The 15,829-nt window shown below is 38.5% G+C and overlaps 1 protein-coding gene across 5 annotated transcripts in view; it reads left to right on the top strand.

Moving 5' to 3' along the window:
• CYLD (CYLD lysine 63 deubiquitinase) overlaps positions 1–15,829 on the top strand; it is a 70,077-nt gene that overhangs the window by 35,283 nt on the left and 18,965 nt on the right. For 4 of the 5 annotated variants that reach the window (XM_023726921.1, XM_023726918.1, XM_023726919.1 and 1 more), the window contains 4 exons: positions 8,823–8,921; positions 11,161–11,277; positions 14,117–14,496; positions 15,368–15,533. In XM_023726921.1, coding sequence (XP_023582689.1) covers positions 8,823–8,921; positions 11,161–11,277; positions 14,117–14,496; positions 15,368–15,533 — 762 coding nt within the window. The remainder of the gene's footprint in view (positions 1–8,822; positions 8,922–11,160; positions 11,278–14,116; positions 14,497–15,367; positions 15,534–15,829) is intronic. The other variant, XM_023726920.1, reaches the window with a different exon arrangement.

Here is a 15,829-nt window from a genome sequence, read left to right as displayed (position 1 = left end):
GGGAGATTGTTATGTGTGGAGCTAAGATGGATATGGGAGAGAGGAGAGAGAAACAGGAGCCAAAAACATACAAACAAACAAAAAAATGCTAGGGGAGCTTGCGGTTGGAGTGGAGAGATGAGAGACTGTGAAATGGAGAAAAACAAAAAGGGGAAGAGGAAGAAAAAAAAAAAGAAGAGAAAAGAAAAGAATGAATAAATAAAGATCAGGAAGGGAAAAGAAGAGCAACGTTTCCAGGGATCCCACTGGTGCGGCTATGAGGTCTGGGGAAGTTGTTCTCAGGTGTTGCAGTATAGCCTGGCTAGAAGGCGTAGAGGTATACAACGCCAGGTATTCATGGAACAGAAAGACGATACAGAGAGACGAGAAACTGAGTAATGAAGAAAGACGAAAAGGGAAAAGAAAACAAAACAAATTTAAAAAAAACAAGAAAAGCCCCCCAAAAAACAGAAAAAAAAGAAAAAACCAACGAAAAAAGAAATGCTCTTAGGGATCCCTCTGCATGTCTGTGCAAGCCGAGGGGGTAGGTTCTAAGCCACGCAGCACCTCCTGGCCAGAACAGGCTCCCAACTCAAGAAAAGGAAAAGAAAACAAACAATTCAAAATGAACAAAATCCCCGGGATCCCACCATCATGGCAGCCCAGACCGGGAAGCAGCTCCACACTCGAATGGAGCTCCGCAGCCCCTCAGGAAGAAGCAAAGATGGCGCACGGACCCAGGTATTTGAGTGAAAGGAGGGGGAAGTGGTGAGAGGTAAGGAAGAAATCACAAGAATCGGAAAAAAAGCAACACCAACAGCCATCAAATGGCACTCAGAGAGCCAGCTAGTGCGGGCTGGTGGAACCCAAGCAGCTGGTCCTTCCCGGACAAGAGACTGTGTCCGCGGGAAGCAGAGGAGGCCAAGTGTGGGTGAAGAAGGGTAGGGGGTGGGAAAGCGTATATCACAAATTACCAGAGCTCCACAGCCCCTCAGGAAGAAGCAAAGATGGTGCACGGATCCAGGTATTTGAGTGAAAGGAGGGGACGGTGGTGAGAGGTAAGGAAGAAATCAAAAGAGGCAGAAAAAAGCAACACCAGCAGCCAACAAATGGCACTCAGAGAGCCGGCCAGTGTGGGCGGGTGGAATCCAAGCAACCAGTGCTTCCCGGACAAGAGATTGTGGCCGCAGGAAGCAGAGGAGGGTGAGTGGGGGGTGAAGAAGGGTAGGGAATGGAAAAGCGTATATCGCAAATTACCGGTTGTTTTGTCTCCCGCTGGAAGCTCTGTGAAGGTGCTTTCTCATACACCCTGTTTGCTGGTCTCCGATAGGAGTCGAAGATGGCAGAGCCGCACTGCGTCAGCTGATAGGGGGACCTCTGCATGAATCTCTCCTCGCTCTCCCTTCTCTGTCAGTTTTCTCACTCCATTTGGTGCTTGGCTGAGTTCTTTATCTCTTCTTTGATGTTTTAGGGTTTCAGGATTGTTGTTTTCTCTGTTCGGCTTAGTTTTTCGGATCTTTGCTGTGGAGGGATGGTGTGGTGCTTCTGCCTAGAGTACCATTTTGCTGGAAGTTTCTATTTTTAGCATTTTGAAAAGGTTTCCTTTTGAAGCCATTGAACAGCTGGTAAGATTAGGAAAGAATTCTTCCCATTCAGTTGCTCATTACAGTTGGCTTCTGAAGGATACCTTTTACTAAGCAGTGCAGGAATCTTAAACCTGTTATCAAACCTTTCCTTTCTTCATTTCCGTCTCAAATGGTTAAAAACTCTTACATATCTAACCTGATATGTTATTCAGGTTCTTGAGGCTGTTGTGATAAAGATTAGTACCATTCCTCAGTTGTTCATTTCTGCTTTTTCTAGTCCGCTCCCTGCCTTCTTTTGTAATTGTGGTGGTTGGGAGTGTAACGCTAATTTTATTAGAATATTCAATACATTCACACTGACACAGAATTTTAAAAGGATATATAGGGAGAAATTTCCCTCATAACCTTGACCCCAACTACCTGATTGCTCTCCCTGGGCAAAAACCGTTTTTATCTGTTGCTTATGTATCCTTCTTTATTAATTTTTTTCTTTGTGTTATTCAGATGGTTGCATAACTTTCATATTTTTTGCGCTTTCCTTTTTTTATTTTGGTTTTTAACAGCTTTATTGAGTTAACTGCACATACTTAAAGTAGGCAATTTGGTAAGTTTTGACATATATATATATCTATATATATGGACCCTGGTGGCGCAGCGGTTAAGAGCTCAGCTGTTAAGCAAAAGATTGACGGTTTGACTCTGCCGCTGCTCCTTGGAAACCCTATGGGGCACTTCTGTCCTATAGGGTCGCTATGAGTCGGAATTGACTCAACGGCAACAGGTTTTTTTTTTTGGTAGATATGTGTGTGTGTGTGTGTGTGTGTGTGTGTGTGTGTGTGTGTATATATATATATATAAATACGTATATATATATATACATATATATACATACATATGTATATATATATATACATACACATATATATCCCTGTGAAACCATCACTGCAATCAAGATAATGAACATATGCATCACCCGAAAAGTGTCTCTTTCTAATCACTCTCTCCCATCCTGGCCTGCCCCCTCCACCCCGGACAACCACTGATCTTCTTTCCGTCACTGTACATTAGTTCCCATTTTCTAGAATTTTAAATAAATGGAATAATTCATTATGTATTTTTTGTCTGTCTTATTTCAATCAATATAATTATTTTTTGATTTATGCATATTATTGCATGTCTCAGTAAGTCTTTTGTTTTCATTGCTCAGTAGTATTCCATTCTGTGGATATACCACAGTTTATCCACTCACTTGTTGATGGGAATTAGAGTGGTTTCCAGTTTTTGGCTATTATAAATAATGCTGTTGTAGACATTTGTGTACAAGTCTTTGAGGAACATATGCTTGGGTAGGGACATTCTCTTAGGTAAATAACCTAGATATAGAATTGCTGGGTTATATGGTAAGTGATTGTTTTAACTTTAAAAAAAAAAAAATCTGCCAAAGTGTTTTACAAAGTGATTGTACTGTTTTAATCCCCACCTGCCATATATGAGAGTTCCGGTTTCTCTGTGTCCTTGTATGGCTAGTCCTTTAAATCTTAGCTGTTTTATTAGGTCTATTGTGGTATCTGGAGCCCTGGTGGCACAGTGGTTAAGAGCTGAGCTGTTAACCAAAAGGTCGGCAGTTCAAATCCACAAACTGCTCCTTGGAAACCCTATGGGGGCAGTTCTACTCTGGCCTATAGGGTTGCTATGAGTCGGAATCGACTTGATGGCAATGGGTTTATGGTGGTAACTAGTTGAGATTCCCCCCATCCCCACTCTCCTGCCCCACGGATGTCCAATTGCTCCAGCACTATTTGTTGAAAACTTTCTTCTATTGAATTGCTTTTGCACCTTTGTAAAAATATCGTTTGAGTATATTAGTGTAGGTCTATTTCTGGGCTCTTTATTCTCTTCCATTGATCTCTGTGTCTGTCCCACTGCCAGCACCCCACAGCTTTGACTGCTGTAGCTAAATCATAAACTAGGTAAGCTGACTTTGGATTCAGGGTAATACTAGTTTTATAAAATGAATTGGGAAGTGTTCTTTCCTACTTTTTAGAAGAGATTTTGTAAAATTAGTGTTAATTCTTCTTTAAACATTTAGTAGAATTCTTCAGTGAAACCATCTGGGCCTAGAGATTTCTTTTTTGGGAGTTTTTAAATTACAAATTCAATTTTATTAATAGTTATGTTGTTAACTACTGTAGAGTTGGCCACTGACTCATGGCTACCCAGTGTAGAATGGAGTAGGACGCTGCCCAATCCTGCACCATCCCCATGATCCATTGTGGATTGGGGTGTTGTGATCTGTGGGGTGTTAATTGGCTGAACTTCAAGATTAGATAGCCAGACCTTTCTTTCTAGTACATCTTAGTCTAGAAGCTTTGTAGTGTTTTTGTTCATTTTAAATAATACCGTGTTTTCAGCAAAATTTTATGTAGCAAATTAGGTTCCCGTTCAATAATTTCTACACCAATGTTTAGTGACATTGTTTTCATTCCTCACAATGTGTCAGCATTCTCATTATTTCCATTTTGGTTGTTCTGTTTCCAGTAATCTAGTTTCCCTTTCTCCTTACCTTCTTGTCTTTGCTTTAAAGTAATTATTTGGTCTCACATAGATGATTTTTTTAAAAGTCGCACAGTACTCACAGATGATATTCTTTGTTTTGTGAGCTGATCTATTATTTAGCTAAAAGGTGACTTCAGGAGAGAACTTTGGTTCAGAGTTTGGAGAGTATCTCAGGGTAGTAGTCTTGGGGAGTCGTCTTGTCTCAACTGGTCCAGTAAGTCTGTCTACTTTCCAGACTTTGTCTTTAGTTTTTAAAAGTTTAATTATGATATGTCTTGGCATGGATTTCTTTTGGTTTATCCTGTTTGGGGTTCACTTAGTTTCTTGGATCTGTAGGTTTATGTCTCTTGCCAAATTTGAGAAATTTTCTGTGATTGTTTCTCTGAGTACTTTTTCAGCCCTGCCTTCATTGTCCTCTCCTTCCAGGATTTCAGTGACACATATGTTAGGTTTTTTGTGACATTGCCACTGGTTCCTGAGGCTCTGTTACTTTTTTTTTTTTTTTTTTTTAGTCTATTTCTTCTGTTGTGTGGATTGGATAATTTCTAGAGTTCTGACTCCAGTTGCACTGGTTCTTTCTTCTGTCCTGTCCATTCTGATGTTGAGCCCACCCACTGAGATTTTAATTTTTATTATTGTACTTTTCAGTTCTAAAATTTCCATTTGCTTCTTTTTTATATCTCTGCTTCTTTTCTGAGGCTTCTATTTCTTTTATGAGGTTTCTGTTTTTTCATTTGTTTCAAGCTTGTTCATAATTGCTTGTTGAAGCATTTTTATCATAGCTGCATTAAAATCTTTCTCAGATAATTCTAACATCACTCATGTAAGTATTGGCATCTCCTAATGGTCTTTTTTCATTCGGTTTGGGATCTTCCTGGTTCTTGGTATGATGAGCGATTTTCAGTTGAAACCTGGACTGAAAAAAAACCCCATTGCCCTCGAGTCGATTCCGACTCATAGTGACCCTATAGGACAGAGTAGAACTGCCCCGTAGAGTTTCCAAGGAGTGCCTGGTGGATTCGAACTGCTGACCTTTTGGTTAGCAGCTGTAGCACTTAACTACGCCACCAGGGTTTCTGAAACCTGGACAGTGTAAGTATTACGTTCTGAGATCCTGGATCATATTTAAACCTTATGTTTTAGCTGGTTTTCTTTGTTACCGCTCAGTTAGAGGAAGAGCGGTGCATCACCTCATTGCTGCCGCTTTGAGGCAGAAGTACAGGTTCCCCACTCAGTTGCCTTCGTTTGCCTCTGCTGACATGTGAATGGGGGAATGCGTTACTGCTGGGCAGCTGTGTGGGTTCCAGCTCCCAACATGGTCTCGGCTGACACTGTGGTGGGCCTGGCCTCATTACTGCTGGGCGATGATGGAAGTCCTGATGCCCCACTAGACCTCCTTTGGCACCACTCCAGCAGCAAGGGGGAGTAGCATCTTGTCACTGCTGGGGTGGAAGTCTAGCCTCCCCACATGGTCTCCATGGATACCACCGGGTTGGGGGTCCTCATTACTGGCTGGTAGAAATGAAGGTCCCAGCTCCCTACTTGGCCTTCTCTGACACCACCCAGCAGGGGTGTTGGTGTGCTTTGCTATTGTCTCTTGAGGGTGGAAGTCTGGACTCCCCATTTGACCTTTGCTGGTGTGGGTGGGGACAGGGTCACAGTTTTCTCTGTGGTGTTTGACTGGAGTTGAGTAATTGTTGTCGCAAATGTTTGTCTTGCTAGGCTGTCCCTTTCCTGGTGCTTTGGCTAGAGAGCAGGCTTTTGTACGGGCTCTTGTTTGTCTATGCCTGTTGGTGTTTCTGGATTGCTGGCTAAGTCTGCAGCTCTGTGTCTGGGATAAAACAAAAACAAAAACCCATTGCCATCGAGTCAATTCTGACTCCAAGCGACCCTATAGGACAGAGTAGAACTACTCCATAGGGTTTCCAAGGAGCAGCTGGTGGATTCGAACTGCCAAACTTTTGGTTAGTAGCCGAGCTGTTAACCACCGCGCCACTAGGGGACTTCCCTGCGGTGTTGTTCCTCAGGTCCTGAGGTTCCCTGGCTGGCCTGCCTTCTTCTCCCCACCTTTCAGAGTCTTCTGTTTATTTTATGTATAATGTCCAGGATTTTTAATTGTACTTAGTGGGAGGAGTAAGGAAAAATATTTCTGCTCCATCTTTTCAGACGTGGAAGCTGTACCTTCCTTTTAAACAACAGATCTTAGAGATGATTTCATATTAGTACATGAATTGCCTACTTAATTTTTTTTTTAAATTATTGCATTGTATTTCATTTTATAAGGAGCCCTGGTGGCACAACAGTTAAGCGCTTGCCGGCTAATGTAAAGGTTGGTGGTTTGAACTCACCCAGTGGCTCTGTGGGAAAAAGACCTGGTGAACTGCTCCCATAAAGATTACAGCCTAGAAAACCCTATGGGTTTGCTATGAGTCAAAATTGACTCAACAGCACCTAACAACATTTCATTTCATAAATGCATCATTTTTAAAAAATTGCTATGTAGTATTCCCTCATATAATAGGCCACATTTGTTTATCTGTTCGTCAGTAGAATGGATGGTTTCCAGCTTTGGCTATTAGGAATAGGACCACTACGTACATGCCTTTGGTGGATATATCATTCTATCCCTTCTTATATCTCTTAATCAGGATTGTTTCAATCTCACAAAATTGTTCGCTGAATTTATTTCTTACTTTGCCTACTTTCCTATGCCTACCTTTTCCTGAGATGGCAATCTCTTAAAATTCATTGATTTAGAAGGCGTTGCTTCAGGATCCAAATGGTTTTAGTTCATGAACATAGCTGTGACAAAATAAGAAGACATACTGGGTGTATGATTGTTGGAGGGCAAGTTAGATGGGGCATGTGACCCTTTATCTGCGTGGAAATCTGCTGGAATGCCCTGTTTGTCCAACTGAATATTTGACCCCTCTAAGACAGAGTCCCAAATCCAGTGCCCTCCAGCTCACATTGCCGGTCTTTGCAGCCCTCCCCTAGCATAACCAGCAGCACTGTCCCCACAGCCTCATCTATATGACCCTCTGGGTACCGCTAGTTGCCATGTTTGCAAAGGGAAAACCATTTGCTGCATTTTTTATAACCACTACAAACTGTATTATGCGTGTATATATTATGGTATACATGTGAATATCTTTATTAAAATAAACTTTTATGCCAGTTAATTACTGTTAATAGTGGGAATTATTTTTCTTTAGTTAATTTATATGATACAATTTGGGAACCTTTGCTAGTGACTAGTAAGTTTTTGCCCTCCACAGTAAGCTGTCATATGTGATATTTAGAGATATCTGAATGGTAACATCATAAAAGTATTAGTAAATAGCTTTCCTTTTAATATATCACTTGACTAAAATCATGGCAATTCAGTATAATTTTTAATTAAAATAATATTCCATTTAATCTTATTACAAGAAGTTGAAGATGCAGTTTAACGATGCTTTCTCCTCCTCCTCCAACCATGGAAAAAAGTTAACTAACAAGCATCATTTCTATATAATTAATTCAGTATGATTTCCTTTTTTTAAAAAAAAAAAAAAAGGCCTTCACCTTGTATTAAAAATATAAAAATTTCCCTATTTTTTTTTCCTACCCTCAGAAATGTACTGTGGGTGATACGGTTTTTGCCGATACACAGCTTTATCAGGTATCAGTCCTCAGTGTCATGCCTAGACTCCACGGATGTGTTGTTGAATTTTTCAGAGAAAAGCTTTCCAGACTGACTTTTCTACATTTGCTTGATCAGTAGTTGTGAATAGCCTATGAACATTACTGGGCTTAAAGCTGCTCCTTGGAAACCCTATGGGACAGTTCTACTGTGTCCTATAGGGTTGCTATGAATTGGAATCGACTCGACAGCAGTGGGTTTGGGCTTTTTTTTTTGTATCAAAACAAGTTTGCCAAATTTATTAGACCTGTATGCAAAAAGAAGTTTTGAGTGCTCTCCTCAAAAATATTGTATGTCTCTGGCTTTCTGTATCATTAATCTGTGTATAATTGTATTTTTCTTGTTTATATGTATGTGTTTGTATATACATTTGTGTTATTCTTAACATACCATGTTTTTGAAAACTGTTGTATCTTCTAACCAGTAAACAGGTTTTTTCTAAACTGTGTTCCATGAAATATATTAATCTGAGAGGTTAAGTGGAATAGCACAAAAAATGTGATTAGGTTTACCATCTCCCTGTTTGAGAGATTTGCAATATGCATTAGCATATTAAAGTTTCTGAGTGTCATACAGTAAAGGAATCTGTTTTTCTTTCTTTAGCACAGTATTTTCTAGAAATATTGGAGTGTGGAATGGCTCATAATACATAGGGGTATTCTGGTGATACCAATTTGGTAAATACTGCAAAAAATATGAATAAGGTTTTCTTTGTAGTGCTTTAAAACGTCAAGTAAAATTGACTACAAGTGATTAAATTTTGGGGAGATTAAAACGTTTGGCTGAATTGTATTTTCTTGTAGACATTACATTTTTAAGTACAACATTGATTTTTTTGACATATTATCTTTCTCAATACTTTTTATGGTCTTTAATAATTCGTATAGCTCTGTGAAAATGCCGCTTTAAAAAAAATTTAAAATAGGGTTTTTGTTATTGTTGTTATTGTCTTTGTATGATTATTTCTCCGCTACAAGAATTAGCTTTTATCTTTAAAAAACATGTTACTGTTTCAGATAGCGTGACACAGGAAAGGAGGCCCCCCAAACTTGCCTTTATGTCAAGAGGTGTTGGGGACAAAGGTTCATCCAGTCATAATAAACCAAAGCCTACAGGTATGAATTAATAGAGTACAGTCCTTAGTTATTTATATGATAACTGATTTGCCGTAGGATTAAAAGAGGTTAATCGGTATTATTCCTTAATGTATATGTAGACTTTCTTCTTACAAACATTTTGAGCGCAGTCATGCATCACTTAACATCCACGGTATGTTCTGTGAAATAGGACGTTATGTGATCTGGACGTTGTGCAAACACCATATCCTATATAGGTAGTCCCCGGATTACGAACGTCCGACTTGTGTACAACCTGTAGTTACACACCAACCCCCATGAAGCCTTTGTTGTTGTTAGGTGCCGTCAGCCAAACACTGCCCGGTCGTTTGCCATCCTCACAGTTGTTGTTATGCTTGAGCCCATTGTTGCAGCCACTGTGTCAATCCATCTCTATTATATTAAAAATTTGAGGTACATACAATGGTCCATAATAACAAACAGGTGCTACTTTGTGACATGTATCAAAACATTATTATTGTTATTGTAGTATTATATGAAAGATGTTTTAGTGTCTCTCGAAGTGTTTCTTCAATGTTTTTTATGCATAGAAAGGTATACTATACTCCGTTGGGGATTTCTGAACTCTGTTATAACCTTACAGGACCATGGACGTATAGGCGGTTGGACATTGCCCAAACAGACATTACGCAATGCATGATTGTTGTTGTTGTTCTTGTTGTCAGGTGCCGTTGAGTCGATTCTGACTCATTCAACTTAGATTTTATATAGATGCTATTGCTTAAGCCAAGAGCTCCCAGCCTTTTTTAACTAATGGATAGTTCCTTTGAGGACCTGTGTCCTTTGCTGGCCCATAATCAACTATTTTCTGGAACCCCCTACTTGTAGCATTGTACATTATAGTTTAGAGTTACAACTGTATAAAATAACCATATGTGGAAAATATTATGTAGGATAAAGTATGCTAGAGATTAATCATGTGGCTTTTGCTAACTGGAAGTAGCACAAATTAAATTCTAAACTGCTAAGCAAAAATTTTTGTTTCTCTTCCAGAAACTCCCCCACAATGCATGTGGAGTTCTGAGCCTTTTTTTCTTTTTCTTCTTTTTTTGCTGGCTTTCACATTCATTATAGATTTATAGGGTGGTAGTTATACAAGCCAAACAGCTCATTTAAAAAACTGTAAGAATGGACCTTCTTACAACTCAGGTGGGGTGTTAGGAGAATATTTTTTCCTCAGTTATCTGGTGAACGAAACTCTTTCAGCTCGCTTAGAAAGAAATTGTACTTTAAAAAATCTTTTATGTGACACTGAACCCTGGGAGACTTAGACTCAAGCAGGATATATAGGCAATAGCATTTTTAATTTGATCCTCTAGGTCTATATCGTATAGTTCAAACTTGCCACTTGCACTTAAGTATGAACAGCCTAAAGATTTTCTTAAAACATGTTGTGCTAGTTGTGTTTTAGCAGATCTTAGTTATATGTATGCAGTATAGAGCTACCTGCTTTAAATTTAAAAAAAAAAAATCAGATTAAAAAAAAATAATAAAGTTCTGTAGACTCGATAGTGCTCAACTGTGGCATGTTCTCTTAATTGGTAATGAAGCAGGGTCATGTTCTGAAATGTCTGTGACATGGACCTATAGTGTCTCTTTCTTACTTTTAATAAATGAAGTATATAAAAGCACTGAGTCAGAATTGACAGCAATGGCTTTGGTTTTGGTTTCAGTTTTTTTAGTAAGAAATAATAGTGCTTCACTTTTTCAAAGACTTGAAGGAATTAAGCAACTAATTTGATGATCAATGATTCCAAAATGCTTAAATTTTAAATATTTTTAAACTTAATTTGTGCATTAATTTGTATACAACATTTGAAGATAACCTTCTTCTGAAAGGAGCTGTTTTAAAATAATAGGTTAAATTTGTCAACCAACAGGTTCATCAAATGAAATTGAGGAATTTTGACATTTGGAAATAAGCCACAGTATATGAAACAATTTCTAAAAGCAGTTCATTTGGAAAAAAAAAAAAAATGACTACACTTTAACTTACTGCAGTCCACCTCCTATGTTGACTCTTGGGCTGAAGAATCTTTTTGACATTACCAAAATGATTACCACATTTTTAAAAGCTGAAAAAAAAAATTGGGTTTGTGTATATATTGGTTGTATAAACAGTTGTTGACACTATATGCATATTAATTTTTCTTATTAAAAAAAAACCTTTCATACCATATTAATTTTATTTTTAAAAGGAACTTTTCTTGTTCCATAGGCTCTACCTCAGACCCTGGAAATAGAAACAGATCTGAATTATTTTATACCTTAAATGGATCTTCTGTTGATTCACAGCCACAATCCAAATCAAAAAATACATGGTACATTGATGAAGGTAATCTATAATTTTAGTGTTATTTATAATGATCTTCTCTTTTTAACTCACCAGAGAATAATGGCTTTTTCATCAATAGTTGTAGTTTTCAGAAGCTGAATAAGTAGACTGTTCTTTATTGATACAGGTGGGTCCCAGCTTATGACGGGGTTTTGTTCCAATGACTCTGTCGTAAATTGGTTCTGACATAAGTTGATTACCTCATTTTGTTTTTTTTCGTTTTCATTATTATTGCCTTTTATTTTCAGTATCTTTATAAATTCAATCTTTATTTGTCTTCGGCGGTTGGAAACATTACATATAAGCTTACAGATATATTTTAATACATATATACATTATTACTAATGATAAGATGTAGGAAAAAAACAAAAATGGATGGTCATAAGTACGGTTGGTCGTAACTCGAATATGTCGTAAGTTGGGGTCTACCTGTATTGCTGAACTAAAATATCATACGCAATTTTAACTGCATTAATGTTAAGATTAATAAAAACATTTAAAAAATATATTAGCAGCTTGTTCTCTTCCCTTAACTGATCTGTTTATGGTAGAAGATCTTTAGAATCAATAGAATCATTTAAAGACTTTCCTTTCTGGGTCTTCCTTAACCTCTTTAAAGCACTTTTTAAAAGTCTGTCTTCTCTTGGTTTGGGGGTATTATTTTTTTCTGGTTTATTCTTTTCTTTGTTCATCCATTTAACAAATATTTATTGAGTGCTTACTGTGTGCCAGGCATTCTTCTAAGCACCAGTGGTGAGAAAAAAACAGACATTGTCCTTGCTCTTTTTGAGTTGATGATCAAGTTGTTCAGGCAGAAATTAATCAAGCAATCACAGAAGCAAATATAAAATTGCAGTTGGGATGAGTGCAATGAAGGGAAGGCACCTGATCTATGAGAGCATATTAAAGGGTGATTTTACTTAGGGGGCTCAGAGAGGTTTCTTGGAGGAAGTGCCATGAGCTTGGATTTACCAGAGGAGGGGGAGATAAAGTGAAAGGGGACAGAAGAGCAGTTAGGCAGAGGGAGTAACGTGTGTAAAGGCCTCATGGAAAAATGAAGCCTGGTGTTTGCCAAGGACGAAAAAGAGGCCAGAGGAGCTATAACAGAAAGAGAGGCTTCGTGAGATGGGACTGGAAAGGCAAACAGGGCCAGGCTGTGTGGAGCATGGTGTGCTCTATTAAAAGGATATGGTAGCCACTGAAGAGTTTTCAGCAAGGGGGGACATGGCCAGAGTTGCCTTTGGAAACCATCATTCTGGCTGCAGAGTGGACAACGGATTAGATCAGCAGGGACCGTGGGAATGCAGGTACACCATTGAAGGTTGTTGCTGGGCTCAGTGATAGCGGGGACTAGACTTGGAGGGGATGCAGTGGAGAGAAGTGGAAAGATAGATGTTTAAGAAGTAAATTGACAAGACTCACAGATTGATTGAAAGTAAGAGTTAAGGAAGAAGGAGATGGCAAGGGTGACTCCTCGTTTCTGCCTTGCATCCTTAGATGGTGGTGGAGGAAGATTATTCATTTTAATTTTGAAAATGTTGAGTTGGAGAGGCCTTTTAAACTTCTTAGAGGTGATTTGTCATGTGGGTGGTTGGATGTACAGATATGTAGCTTAGGAGAGAAGCAAGAGCTGGAAAAATAAATTTGTAGGTCATCTGCCTATATGTGATGATTAAAGTCATGCGAACAGGATCACGTCAGGAGAGAGTATGTGAGCTTAGGAAGTGTCATAGTCTAAGACTGAGTCTCGAGGAACTTAAAGGCCGGGGTGAGAGGAGAGTAAAGTCTTCAGAGGAGACAGAGAAAAGGTGACGAGAGGGATGTGGGAAAAACTAGGAGACTGTTGAGTCAAGGAGACCAAGGAGAGAGGGGACAGCAGTATTGAATGCTTCTGACAGGACAAGTAAGATGAAGACCACTCAGTGCCCGTTGATTCAGCCACCTGGAAGTCCGTTTTGGTGGAGGAATTTGGTCAGAGGCCAGATTGGAGTGCTCTGAAGGTATGTAGAGTGAGGAAATGGAGACATGAGTTCAGCTTCTATCTTAGCTTCATCCTGGACTTCCTCCCTGTAAGCTATCGTATGAATTCATTTCAATTTTAGGCTTAAACACATGCACAACTTTATTAGTCACTTTAAGGAAACAGCTTTTGATTTTGGTTCTCTTTACTGTATGTTTGTTTTCTCTTTAATTGTTTTAGATTATTTTGTTTCTTCTTTCCTCTTGACTACTATTTGGGAAGATATTTTCTTCTTCTAACTTCCTAAGCTGGATGCTTAGTTCATTGATACTTCACATTTATTTTTTTAAAAAATAAACTATTAAGTCTGTGCATTTTCTTTAAGAGTATTACTTTAGCTATGTTCCACCAATTTTGTTTCTCTGTCTCTTCCTTTCTCTCCTTCTCCCCCTTCCTCCCTCTCTTCATTGTTCCCTTTCTTTCCTTTTCTCTTGATCTTTTTTATTTTAAAAATTTATGTTAACATTTCTTCTTTGATCCATTAGTTATTTAGAAGTATGTTTCTTAAATTTTTGATATCTTTTTTGTACTGATTTCTAACTTAATTGTATTGCAGATGAAGAATATAATCTATTTGATACCAGTTATAGATATTTTTTGGCTCGAATGATCGGGTGCCATTTACTGAGGTAGAAAAATTTGGAGGTGGGAGAACAATCAAGAGCACTGTTCTGGAGTTGTTAAGTTTGAGATGCTTATGAGAATCCCAGTAGAGATGTCAGGGGGCCAGTTGGAATAGACCTATGCGTTAGTTTTTAGAGAAGCAGTACATGTTTCATGTTCTTGAATTTTCCTAATTAAGAATGTTTTTTTTAATAGTTGCTGAAGACCCTGCAAAATCACTTACAGAGCTATCTCCAGAGTTTGGACATTCTTCACCACCACTGCAGCCTCCTCCCATGAACTCGTTATCTAATGAGAACAGATTTCACTCTTTACCGTTTAGTCTGACAAAGATGCCCAATACCAATGGAAGTATGGGCCATAGTCCTCTTTCTCTGTCAGTTCAGTCTGTGATGGGAGAGCTAAACAATACGCCTGTCCAGGAAAGCCCACCCGTGGCCACATCCTCTGGTAACTCTCATGGTCTGGAAGTAGGCTCCCTGGCTGAAGTTAAAGAGAACCCTCCTTTCTATGGGGTAATCCGCTGGATCGGTCAACCACCAGGACTCAATGAAGTACTAGCTGGATTAGAACTGGTAATTTAACTTGACCTAAATGTATTTCCTTTATGTCTGGGGTTTTATGCAGATTCTTTCCTATTATATGTTATTTGGGTAAATGTTATATTTGTCAAAAAAAGCCATCACTAGAGAAATAATTTTATTACTACGTTGACTGACTTCCCTTTGCCTCCCATTAAGCATCTGACCCATTTGTTCCTAATGTTGATCTAGGTTTACGGAATGAAAATTGATGTTTAAGCTAATATATTTAGGCGTATTTAGTTAAAGAGAATACAGTAAGGAAAGCAAATCTGTTATATCAGCTTTTCTTTTTTTTCCTTCTGTCTCTATTCCCTAATCAGTTCTAATATTTATATCACTGGCTTTAAGATTCATCTCCATTTTTAGAGATCTTTGTAGAAGGAAAGATTTTCCCTTTGGATATTAGGAGAGCATACTGTTTGATATTTCGTAGCCAGGAGAGGAGAACTTGAGTGCATTTAGCTTTTATTTAAGTATATTTCTTGTTCTTTTTCTTGTGTTTGTTTCCATGCTTGTCAATACTGTTTTTTCTTTTTGGGTTGTTAAAATAAATAGCTTCCTCCTTCCTTCCTTTGTCTCACCTCCAGTTTTAATACTTCTGGAAATGGTTCAGGAAAGACGGTTAGAGAATTTTTAAGCATATATTCTGAAAGGAAATATGTTAAAGACTTCATGTTGGATTAAAGAATTAATTTCTTAAATGATTAGTCAATTCCTTTTTCCTAATGGAGTTCTCAGTCCAGACCTGGAAGAGGGAATTCTCAGAAAGGGTAAACTAGAAACAGATCTTAGAAACCTCCGATCTTTCTGTGTTATCTTTGCAAGATGCAGAATCACCCAAATAGAAGCATTTCTTTTTCAGGAAGATGAATGCGCCGGCTGCACAGACGGAACCTTTCGGGGCACTCGGTATTTCACCTGTGCCCTGAAGAAGGCACTGTTTGTGAAACTCAAGAGCTGCAGGCCTGATTCGAGATTTGCATCTCTACAGCCAGTCTCCAATCAGATCGAACGCTGTAACTCTTTAGGTATCTGGATACCTTTCCATTATTTACCAATCCGCAATGCCCGTAGTTCTAGCTCGTCTCATGTTGCAGTAGGTGACAGTGACAGCATTTGAATGTGTTTCTTGCCAATGTTCATCAAGCTTTGAAACCAGTAAAAATCTTATTGGGGTATAGGAAAGTTACGGTGGTTTTTATTGGTCATTATTGTCCTACCAGGGGAAATTTTTAAGAAGTAATAGGCGGGAAAAGCATATGGGACTTAAAAAGTGAAAAATACTGGGATTTAGTTTTCTTTTACTGTTGATTGTTGAGGTTGC

The sequence above is a fragment of the Trichechus manatus genome, unplaced genomic scaffold (assembly GCF_000243295.1).
Source record: "Trichechus manatus latirostris isolate Lorelei unplaced genomic scaffold, TriManLat1.0 scaffold00014, whole genome shotgun sequence".
NCBI lineage: Eukaryota > Metazoa > Chordata > Mammalia > Sirenia > Trichechidae > Trichechus > Trichechus manatus.
Note: the sequence above shows the minus strand (reverse complement) of the source record. Positions and strands in the feature narration are given on the sequence as shown.